The sequence below is a fragment of the Salmo salar genome, chromosome ssa05 (assembly GCF_905237065.1).
Source record: "Salmo salar chromosome ssa05, Ssal_v3.1, whole genome shotgun sequence".
NCBI classification, from domain to species: Eukaryota; Metazoa; Chordata; class Actinopteri; order Salmoniformes; family Salmonidae; genus Salmo; species Salmo salar.
In genome coordinates this window covers 65,331,614-65,343,541 of record NC_059446.1, presented here as the reverse complement: position 1 = coordinate 65,343,541, position 11,928 = coordinate 65,331,614, and the positions used below count along the sequence as shown (strand labels likewise).

General features: G+C 44.1%; 1 protein-coding gene across 1 annotated transcript in view; it reads left to right on the top strand.

Annotated features, from left to right (window-relative positions):
* Positions 1–1,024: 1,024 nt before the first annotated feature.
* LOC106605512 (E3 ubiquitin-protein ligase znrf2) overlaps positions 1,025–11,928 on the top strand; it is a 106,042-nt gene continuing 95,138 nt past the window's right edge. Inside the window, exon 1 of the mRNA XM_014201252.2 lies at positions 1,025–2,109. Coding sequence (XP_014056727.1) covers positions 1,698–2,109 — 412 coding nt within the window. The 5' untranslated portion in view covers positions 1,025–1,697. The remainder of the gene's footprint in view (positions 2,110–11,928) is intronic.

The window sequence follows — 11,928 nt, the reverse complement described above, 5'->3', positions numbered from 1 at the left end:
TATGTATATGTGTTATTTCATAGTTTTGATGTCTTCACTATTATTCTACAATGTAGAAAATAGTCAAAATAAAGAAACACCCTGGACTGGTACTGTACATGGGCCAAAACAATTATTTACATTTTATCAGACGCTCTTATCCATCAAATAGGGTTAAGCACATCAGATTTTTCACATTGTCGTCTCGGGGATTCAAGCCAGCGAAACATATCAGTGTGCTCTCTCTCTCTCTCTCTCTGTCAGTATTCTCTCCATATTATCAGCAATAGCAGCGTTCAGATAGCAATACAGCCAGTGATACATTTGAATAAAGCAGAGACAATTGGCATATTGCACCATTCTCTATGCATGTAGACACTGGGATTTTAGTTTTCAAAATATGTTCATGCGATAATGTTGATTATATGTGATGTCTTTAAAAAAAATGGCTGTCTGTGTACTTAATTGAATAGACCCAAATATGAATCAACAAGAAATATGTGACATCATCGTCATTGTGACATCATCAACAAATTGAAATATTGTATAATGTTTTACATGTTCCAGACAATGATATGCAAAATGTTGTGGCATAGGTTATTTTGATCCTGGATTAACCCTTTGTAGGTTACATGACAGTCATTTCTTAACTGGGTTACATCTGACCTAATATTCTAGATAAGTATGGCTGTAGGCCTATGCAATAAATGTCGCCAAAAATAATTGAATGTCCTGCATGTGAATGGATTCTTGAAACTGTAGTTTATCAGTTTATTCCTAGAGTCTATGGTTTATTATGTTTTATAAGAGGGGCATGAACCATAATTGAGTTTGCAGGTTTGCCTAGATCTATTTGTGGCTTGTTTCCAGCAACAAATGCGTATAATTTAACAGGTACTAAAAGTATCCTCAGTCCTTTCCCACTGTCCTTTATCCTATTGCCCAGACTTGCCACTCCTGAGTGAGGCTTGCTCTTGTTATTGATGTCGCTTGGCTTGTGCACTGCTGGTGCTGACGTAACCTGACGCACAAAGACAGAGGATCCGCCTCCAAACTCGACTCACTCGGCAACCAAGTCAGTGCTCAGTGCTGTGCGCACGGAGGCCCGTACCCGCTATTGTCGTTTCTGCTCTGCTGTTTCTGTCATCCCCTTCCCTCCATCACTTCCTCCTACATTATAATAGTTTCACTGTGACTGCCTGCGGTCGGTTAACAAGGAAGCGTGGGGAGCGTGGCTCTTCACTTTCGTATGATAGAGAGGACATATGGCGGACTGTCATTATTCAGAAAACAAGTCAAAGCATATTAATCCAAAACAAGCAACCGGGACGAGGAAAAATGCGATAACTGCAAAATGGCAACAACTACTTATTCTGGATTATGGTCGTGACATGTTCTGAACTATTCGCAAAGTTTTAATGTCAAGCGTATTTACTTTGTTTTTAACACACCGAAAGGACAGCTTTCCAAACCGCAGTTTTGCATCGCTGTCAGTTACTTTTATTCATTGACATTTTCAATCTGTCATTGTGGTCGTAACGACGTATAATTTCCATTTTTGGTATTTTTCTTTTAAACACTGTACTGGACTGGGTGGTCGTGTACTTGTGTCCCTTTGCGTTTTAAATGTGGCACACTCACTGACCGCCACCGTGCTGCACGAGCCCTTTAATAATTCAGGGTAAATCTGTCGACGTGTGTTGGCACCAGCGAACGACATGGGGGCTAAGCAGAGCAGCCCAGCCGCTAACGGACGGACCAGGGCTTACTCGGGCTCGGATCTACCTTCGAGCACCTCTACTACCAGCAATGGGAACGGTAGGACTGCAGCCATGGCAATGAGCTATCACGCGTACGGCCAGTCGGCTCACGGGGCCTCGGGAACCACAGCGACCTCCAGTCAACACATTGGCCCCAGGACGAGGTCCGTGGGAGGCAGTTCTGGAGGGTCAGGGCCAAGACCCCAGTCAGGCATCAACATCCCCAACAGCAGTGGAGCCTACAGCTCGCAGGAGTCTGGCAGCAGCACCCCGGAGGAGACAGAGAGGGACAGGTCCAGCAGTGGGCAAGGGGGTCCCCGGTTGTTGATTGGATCATTACCAGCACACCTTTCGCCTCACCTTTTTGGAGGTAAGAGACTGGCTGACAATTAGGTAGCAACATGCAGCAAGCAACTTGAGTCTGTGTAATGTTGACTCTCAGTTTTATTCACTGAACTCTTTCTAAATGTGTTTTACACCTGTTACTCACCAGTGTGGACCAAATGGGTCCTAACCTCAGTTTTAAAGCTACTTGCAACTTGGATGACATGTTTGTAGTAATAACTGTGTAATAATAGTGTTGTAACAACATTTTAGATTATCATAGTTTACAATCATAATGCATAGGCTATGATTCAATAACTCCCACCTCTTCCTCCTCATTATCTTCCTTATCGCCCTCCTCCTCCTCATCACCATAATTTACTTTTATAGTGCATACCATAGTAAGGAGTGTTCATTATCAGCAGTGAATGTGATACCAAACAGCCTTTTTTGGAACGATGGAGAGCATTCATCTGATCTCTGCAACCACAACCCACATCATATCCACTTCAGTAGGATACAACCCCGTCAATGATCATCCCAGATGACAGATAGTTGTAGGGGAGACAGACCTCACTAACTCTCACCACCAGTGCCAGCAGACAGACAATCAGGTTACACGGTTATAAACTGTCTGTGTTGAGTGATCAAAGTTCACTCAACAAGGCATGCCTGTTGCTACAAGGACATGTGTAATATAACACAATAACAACGTCTGCATCTTCCTCTAGTCTATTCCATTAGCATTGGCCCTGATGTAGCTAACAGAGTGACATTGATATCTGCTTGAAGAAGCAAAGGTATAATAGTTGGTTAATAGTCAGTTATAGCCTACTACTGTAGTTATTGACCAAGCTAATCAGTGATATGAGAATCACTCCTCCTAAATGAGGCTACTGTCTGTGTTCAGTCTCAGGAGAGACCGCCTAGTCCAGATCAGACCGTCAACTCAGTATCAGCAAGGCTTGGCTTGTTTGCCTTTCGTTTCCAACATGCTGTTTGAGGATTAGTTTTGGTCTAGGAATTTAACAGATTAGGTCCAGAAAACCACCCAAAAGATTGCGGTTACTTTGCATTGAGCTGCTAAATATGCAGACATGCTGGATAGAGAGAGAAAGAGAGATTACTTTAGAGAAAGTCATTTCACTCTGCTTTCTCCCCATCTCTGAGGGGAATTATCATCATAAAACAGAGAGAAAGGCAGGGAGAATTTACATGGATTATCTGGGTCTGGAGAATATTTGCTCAGCAATTATCTTGGCTGTGAATGTTCACTTGCCACTGACACTCTAAATCCATTAGCTGGATTCTCCTTCTTTAACTTTCAGAAAGGGAAGCTTCGACATGCCTCATCTAACATGCCTCAAGTAATTAATCAAATCCAACATGGGATGTATCTCGATAGCCACCCTATTCCCTATATAGTGCACTACTTTTGACTATAGGAGAAAGATTGCCAGTACCATGATGTTTGTAAGGTTACATGCCCGTCTTTGGAATGTGTGATTGACCAGTGATGGCCCATGCAGGTCAAGGAGGCATGTATTCTCCCATTAGAATGTAGACCTATACAATCGAGCACCAACTGATTGAACCATACAATCATCAACTCAACCCATTGAATTTCTCACCACATTCTGCAGCCCTGCTCATTCAGACTTTGCTTCTCCTCTCCCTTGTGCCTTCTTTGATACACTCACCCTGATCTCAAGCTGCAATTAAATTAAAACTCTAATTGGATTTGTCCTCCACTCAACTCAGCTGCGCTGTTCACTCTCACATAACATACAGAGCGCGCAGAAGCTCTGCTATCGTTTCATAGGAAACAACCAGGTTCAGACTTCACAGATGTATTCACCTCAGCTGCACTGTTCACTCTCACTATAGAATAGACTAGCCAGCCTCCAGAATCTCTGATGGCACTTAATAGTCTTAAGAAGCATGTCTAGTAAAAGTTCAGACTTCACGTACAGTATGCACTACAGGCCAGCTATTCACTCTCACACAATATAGCCTACAGACAGTATATGCCTTGGATATCATGTCTGGTGTAAGTTCAGGCTTCACACAGCTAGAGCACCTGTGGTGAAAATAGAGCAGCCATGTCGTTGAGTGCTCAGATGGAATTTCCCCGGCAGCTCTTGAGTTCTGTGTTGAGAGGCCAGCCTGTTCTCTCCTCTCGACCTTCTTCCTGCACCCGGGTCGTGGCGTGTTCTGTCAGGGTGAGCCTCAACCATATCAGATCCACTCCGATGTAAACACAGTTAGAATTTAGACTCCTGTGTGTCTGAGAGCAGAGGGGGAATATTGTTTTACACACAGACACATGCATATGCATGCACACACATACATACATACATACATACATACATACATACATACATACATACATACATACATACATACATACATACATACATACATACATACATACATACATACATACATACATACATACATACATACATACACACACACACACACACATTGGCTTGGTTTTGACTATGCATGCTCTGACATCCACAGTCAACTGTGGGACCTTATATAGACAGGTGTGTGCCTTTCCAAATCATGTACAATCTATTGAATTTACCACAGGCACTAGCGGTTCTGGGGGGGGGGGCACGGGGGGCCAGTGCCCCTGTGACAACAATTTTGGACCCCCTTGTGGCCCCCCTAAATGTGGAGTATGAAATCATTTTTACATAACACATTTTTGCTATCGTTCTTTTTTTTACATCCGTTATTAGACAGTGGCAATGCGGAACATGGTCTTTTGCCTGCTAATGCCTGCAATGCAGTGAAGAAAACGATATGACAACAATAACGTCTAATGTAACTGGCCCCTCTAACAGTACAACTGGCCCCAGCTTGCCCCCCCCCAGTTGAAATGGTCTAGAACCGCCACTGCCCACAGGTGGACTCCAATCAAGTTGTAGAAATGTCTCAAGGATGATCAATGGAAACAGGATGCACCTGAGCTTAATCTTGAGTCTGAATACTTATGTAAATAAGGTATTTCTGTTTTTAGTTTTAATGCATTTGCAAAAATTTCTGAAAACCTGTTTTCACTTTGTCATTATGGGGTATTGTGTGTAGATTTATGAACAAAAAAAATGTTTAATCAGTTTTTTAATAAGACTGTAACTTAACAAAATGTGGAAAAAGTCAATGAGTTTGAATACTTTCTGAATGCACTGTACATAGACGCTGCTGCTTCAGGAGAGGCCTATTTACACAGGTAAGAAGAAAAGAGGGATAGTGAATGGATATGAATAATGAATGGATCGATGGATCTGAATAAAAATGTACAGTTGAGAATTGAGGAAACACTGGGGAGTACAAAAAGACAGATTAACACGAGAACCCTTGGGCCTCGACGGACCCCCTCTCCCCCTTCAAGCTAATGAGCAGTCATTCCGACTGCAACATTCTAACAGTGCAATCAATACATTTCATATATGCTATCGCAAATACAATCATTTAGTTGTGTTTATGAAGGCCTTGGGTAACTTTAGAATACTATTTTTATTTGATTTCAAATAGCACAATAGCATTTTCATTAGTTTATGTTACTACAGGCTACATGTAAAAACAAACTTTTTTTTTTCAAGTATTCAAACAATTTTATTAATGGATTGCCATTGTTACAACTATGAAACAGAACGCCTATGTGCTGTATTACGGTAACAGTTTATTTTTATAACGACAAAATAAATACAAATACCCCAACTACCAAGACGCACAGTCAAGACTCGCGGTCAAATGATGAAAACATCAGTAACCTAAATAGTGAAACGCAGCACAAACGCAATAATGGCGTTCTAATGAACTTTGTGGGTATGACAGCAGTCAAAATAAGTCAGCACGTGCTTCTGTGCGTCTTCACGCAATGGCATCAGTTGGATTTCATTTAGCTGTTATCCACTTGTCTCAATATTTGAGTCAACAGTTGACTCAATATTCGTACCTTTCACTTGCTTGACACACTTTGACATACCTTTGTTTGGTTGTAATACGTAATCGTCTCCGGTTTCCTCTTGTTGTGTCCCGTCGTCTTGTCGTTATGGAGTACAATGGCTGTGCAGGTGCCTTATTTTGCACTGAGGGAGGGAGCTCCCGTCTCACTTTGTTCATGGTGCCGGCGGACTTGTTTTCTTTGGAAGCAACTTGTTCGCCAATGACAGTGAAGTGAAGACATTGTCCATGGTGACATTTCTCCCATTGCCAACGCAAGGTTCCACAAGCCTCATCACCACGTTCTTCGACACTGGCTCACCTGCTGCCGATGTGGATATTTTCCCAGAAATTGAAAGCCGTTCAGCATGTACAATTACACACGCTCTCACTAAGTAGCCTACTCCAAGTAGGTCGGAGTAGACTGATAAGACTACTTTGGTTCGGTGGACTGATATAGGGTACATACCATCTGAAGATTAGATTTAGAATGGATCAATACCAATAGAATGGCCCGCTCTGTTCTTCATTCACAATTGGTGATTACATAATTATGCATCGTTTGCTTCCCCTCACTCATCAACTCACCCGTACTCCCTTTGTCTCCCCATAATACTTTAATTAAATCATTTAATCTGTTGTTTTATGTGTGAAATTAGTTTCGGTATAGTTTAGGTTCGAGGCAATTATCCGGGTGAATATCAGTTGGACAATGTGCTTTCAACTGTCGGTCAGGAGGCAGTGTGTTATATAGGCTTATTTAGGAAAAGTCAAGGACGGAGCGGAGCAGGCCCTACTGTCAGGAGGCAGTGTGTTATATAGGCTTATTTAGGAAAAGTCAAGGACGGAGCGGAGCAGGCCCTACTGTCAGGAGGCAGTGTGTTATATAGACTTATTTAGGAAAAGTCAAGGACAGAGCGGAGCAGGCCCTACTGTCAGGAGGCAGTGTGTTATATAGACTTATTTAGGAAAAGTCAAGGACGGAGCGGAGCAGGCCCTACTGTCAGGAGGCAGTGTGTTATATAGACTTATTTAGGAACAGTCAAGGACAGAGCGGAGCAGGCCCTACTGTCAGGAGGCAGTGTGTTATATAGACTTATTTAGGAAAAGTCAAGGACAGAGCGGAGCAGGCCCTACTGTCAGGAGGCAGTGTGTTATATAGACTTATTTAGGAACAGTCAAGGACGGAGGGGGGCATGACTTAAAAAACGGCAGAGTAATAAAATGAATAAATTCATGAGCAGTCAAAATGAGAAGAATAAGGGTGACCAAAGGTGAAAGAAAGGAGTGTGTGTGTGTGTGTGTGTGTGTGTGTGTGTGTGTGTGTGTGTGTGTGTGTGTGTGTGTGTGTGTGTGTGTGTGTGTGTGTGTGTGTGTGTGTGTGTGTGTGAGAGAGAGAGAGAGGAGTACATCTGATGATATGGCAGCAGTGCAGAGCTAACGGTAAACAGATTGAAAAATCAATTGCGGTTAAGCTGCCGATGGGAGTGAACATATTAATTATGGACTGAATATATCAGCATTTGTCTCCTATAACCGGCATGGTTGGATTACAGAGGAAGGCTTGGTCAAGAGAAAGTGTGTGTGTGTGTGTGTGTGTGTGTGTGTGTGTGTGTGTGTGTGTGTGTGTGTGTGTGTGTGTGTGTGTGTGTGTGTGTGTGTGTGTGTGTTTCACATGACTGCAGTAAGTGAGTGGTGAGAAAGGCATTACCCATGCTGCTGTACTTTGATCACTGTCACATGAGAGTTTACATGACAAAAACAATTCCAGAAGAGGTGAATCGTTGTTATGTTTGTGTGTATACAGTGGGTGAAAAAAGTATTTGATCCCCTGCTGATTTTGTACGTTTGCCCACTTACAAAGAAATGATCAGTCTATAATTTTAATGGTAGGTTTATATGAACAGTGAGAGACAGAATAACAACAAAAAAATACAGATAAACGCATGTCAAAAATGTTATAAAATGATTTGCCTTTTAATGAGGGAAATAAGTATTTGACCCCTCTGCAAAACATGACTTAGTACTTGGTGGCAAAACCCTTGTTGGCAATCAAAGAAGTCAGACGTTTGTTGTAGTTGGCCACCAGGTTTGCACACATCTCAGGAGGGATTTTGTCCCACTCCTCTTTGCAGATCTACTCTAAATCATTAAGGTTTCGAGGCTGACATTTGGCAACTCGAACCTTCAGCTCCCTCCACAGATTTTCTATGGGATTAAGGTCTGGAGACTGACTAGGCCACTCCAGGACCTTAATGTGCTTCTTCTTGAACCACTCCTTAGTTGCCTTGGCCGTGTGTTTTTGGTCATTGTCATGCTGGAATACCCATCCACAACCCATTTTCAATGCCCTGGCTGAGGGAAGGAGGTTCTCACCCAAGATTTGACGGTACATGGCCCCGTCCATCGTCCCTTTGATGCGGTGAAGTTGTCCTGTCCCCTTAGCAGAAAAACACCCCCAAAGCATAATGTTTCCACCTCCATGTTTGACGGTGGAGATGGTGTTCTTGGGGTCATAGGCAGCATTCCTCCTCCTCCAAACACGGCGAGTTGAGTTGATGCCAAAGAGCTCCATTTTGGTCTCATCTGACCACAACACTTTCACCAGTTGTCCTCTGAATCATTCAGATGTTCATTGGCAAACTTCAGACGGGCATGTATATGTATTCTTGAGCAGGGGGACCTTGCGGGCGCTGCAGGATTTAAGTCCTTCACGGCGTAGTGTGTTACCAATTGTTTTCTTGGTGACTATGGTCCCAGCTGCCTTGAGATCATTGACAAGATCCTCCCGTGTAGTTCTGGGCTGATTCCTCACCGTTCTCATGATCATTGCAACGCCACGAGGTGAGATCTTGCATGGAGCCCCAGGCCGAGGGAGATTGACAGTTCTTTTGTGTTTCTTCCATTTGCGAATAATCGCACCAACTGTTGTCACCTTCTCACCAAGCTGCTTGGTGATGGTCTTGTAACCCATTCCAGCCTTGTGTAGGTCTACAATCTTGTCCCTGACATCCTTGGAGATCTCTTTGGTCTTGGCCATGGTGGAGAGTTTGGAATCTGATTGATTGCTTCTGTGGACAGGTGTCTTTTATACAGGTAACAAGCTGCGGTTAGGAGCACTCCCTTTAAGAGTGTGCTCCTAATCTCAGCTCGTTACCTGTATAAAAGACACCTGGGAGCCAGAAATCTTTCTGATTGAGAGGGGGTCAAATACTTATTTCCGTCATTAAAATGCTAATCAATTTATAAAATTTTTGACATGCGTTTTCCTGGATATTTTTGTTGTTATTCTGTCTCTCACTGTTCAAATAAACCTACCATTAAAATTATAGGCTGATCCTTTCTTTATCAGTGGGCAAACATACAAAATCAGCAGGGGATCAAATACTTTTTTCCCCCACTGTATGTGTGTGTGAAACTACAATGGTATAATCATGGCTTTTATGTGAAATCAGCAGTGAAAATACTGCTTCCCAGATGGACTCAAGCTGACCCTGAATAACGATTCACCTCTTCTGGAATTATTTTTGTCATGTAAACTCTCATGTGACAGTGATCAAAGTACAGCAGCATGGGTAATGCCTTTCTCACCACTTACTTACTGCAGTCATGTGAAACACACACACACACTCACTGACTGAGAGATAGAGAGTGTCACTGTCTTGTTTTGCCTGATGACTGTCCTGTGTTATTCCCATGTTGGACTACCGTCCTCACCGCTTGAGAGGCCTCTCTCTCTCCGTTAACTCCTCCTCTCACCCCTCGTCTCTCCTCTCCAGCACAGCGTGCACTTGATATTTCATGCCCGTCTGTGCCTGCCTAACTGCATGACTGACGCCCAGTGCACTTGGCTGCAGACATTAATTAATTTGTGATGGCTCTCCTTCATTCTCTTCAGACTAGCACATTCTTCTGCTCTCAACTTGTAGAGGCAAGAACTCAGTGAAAGTCAGTTGAGGGAGAGGGAGAGAAAGGGAGGGAGGGGGAGAGTGAGAGAGGGGGAGAGTGAGAGAGAGAGAGGGATGGGGAAGAGAGAGAGGGTGGGGAAGAGAGAGAGAGAGAGGGAGGGGAAGAGAGAAAGAGAGAGAGAGGGGGAGAGATAGATGGTAGAAAGGCAGTTCCTTCAACTTGATAGATAGAATGATGAAAGAAGTGATCAAGAGAGGATAGAACAAAAGACAAACAGGATGTCCCAGAATTCACTATGGACTGTTGGGTGTGGAGTACAGAATGGGTGATATGGGGGAGTGATAGATGACATGATGATGGGACATAGGGAGCTACCTTGCCCTTCTTTTCTCAGTTAGGTGGGTCTCGCTCAATCATTGACCACTGTGACAGCTAATCTATATGTCACCTGTAGACAACCCACTCTGTCATTAAGATGGAAATTCCCCACTACACACACACACACACACACACACACACACACACACACACACACACACACACACACACACACACACACACACACACACACACACACACACACACACCCTGACATTCCATTATGCCATGTCACTAGTTAGTGTCCCAACAACAGGTTGTTAGTTTGTGGATGTGACTCTGCACAAGGCTCTGCCTAATTATTAACCTGCCTCTTTAAGTTTCCTCTCTGTGATGAAAGCAGGGTTCCGTTCTGTTTAGACGCCGTGTGTTTGTGTCTGCCCGCCTGCCTGCCTTTGTCTTGTCTGTCTGCCTGTCCATCTGTCTGTCTGTCTGTTTGTCCGTTAGCCAGCAGCTGGTCTCCCCTCTCCGCCCCAGGCCTGACAGTCATCCATCTGAGTCGTGTCATCTTTTGATAGGGCTGTGTGTTAATGTGGCAACATGTCTCATTTGTCCCTCCATTAACTCACATGGTCCTGGCTGCACCTGTAAAACTGTCATTCCACCTTTAAAGATGCCATTTTGTCTTTACGAGTGACACACTTAATGACAGGAGCGTCTTGTGGTCTCTGGAGAACCAGATGTGGAGGCTCATCTTGCCGCGATGGCAGGGGACCAGAGGAGGAGGGCTGGAGGTAGAGATCCAGTTTGTCAGTGTGTCTTTGTAGAGTGGAGCAGGGTAGTGCACACAGAGAGTCGGTTAACTGTCAGCTGCAGCACCTGCTGCTCACTCAACTGGCTGTGAGTCATCACATATGGAAATGCACTCACACACTCACACATGCACACACATACCCAAACACACACACTTGTGAACAGAGAGAGCAGGACAAGAGTGGCAGGTAGGAGGAAGTGTGTGTGTGTGGTCTGCAGTTTGCTCTTTGCTCTGTGGGCTATTAAGGTTGGCTGTCAGCAGGTATTGTGCTGGTGCACCAACCGGAACACTCCCGCCCTCCGCCCAGTGAATGATTGTGTGTAAACACACCACTAGACATGCAGTATTAGGATAATCCGCTAGCCAATGGGTTTGTTTTGCAGCAGGAGCAGTCTGGAGTGGGAGGGAGGAGACGAAGGGTACTGTGGTGTCTTTGAGGAAAGGACAGGAGAGGAGGAAAGGGAGGAGAAAGGGTGGGGTGAGGGAGGTACTGTTGTGTCTGTGGCTTGTATGCTGGTGCTAAATCTGACTTCTGCTTGCTGGGTGTGAAACATGCGCTGTAAGGCCGGGGCTCTAGCTGTGGCCCTACTCTGCTCTGGTCTGCTCTGTGTGGAGACTCCACATGTCTTCACATGTCTTCTCTTTCCCTACCTTCCTCAAAACACTAACCCTAGCCCTGGTATTATCTCTTTCCCTACCTTCCTCAAAACAATAACCCTAGCCCTGGTATTATCTCTTTCCCTACCTTCCTCAAAACAATAACCCTAGTCTGGGTATTATCTCTTTCCCTACCTTCCTCAAAACACTAACCCTAGCCCTGGTATTATCTCTTTCCCTACCTTCCTCAAAACAATAACCCTAGCCCTG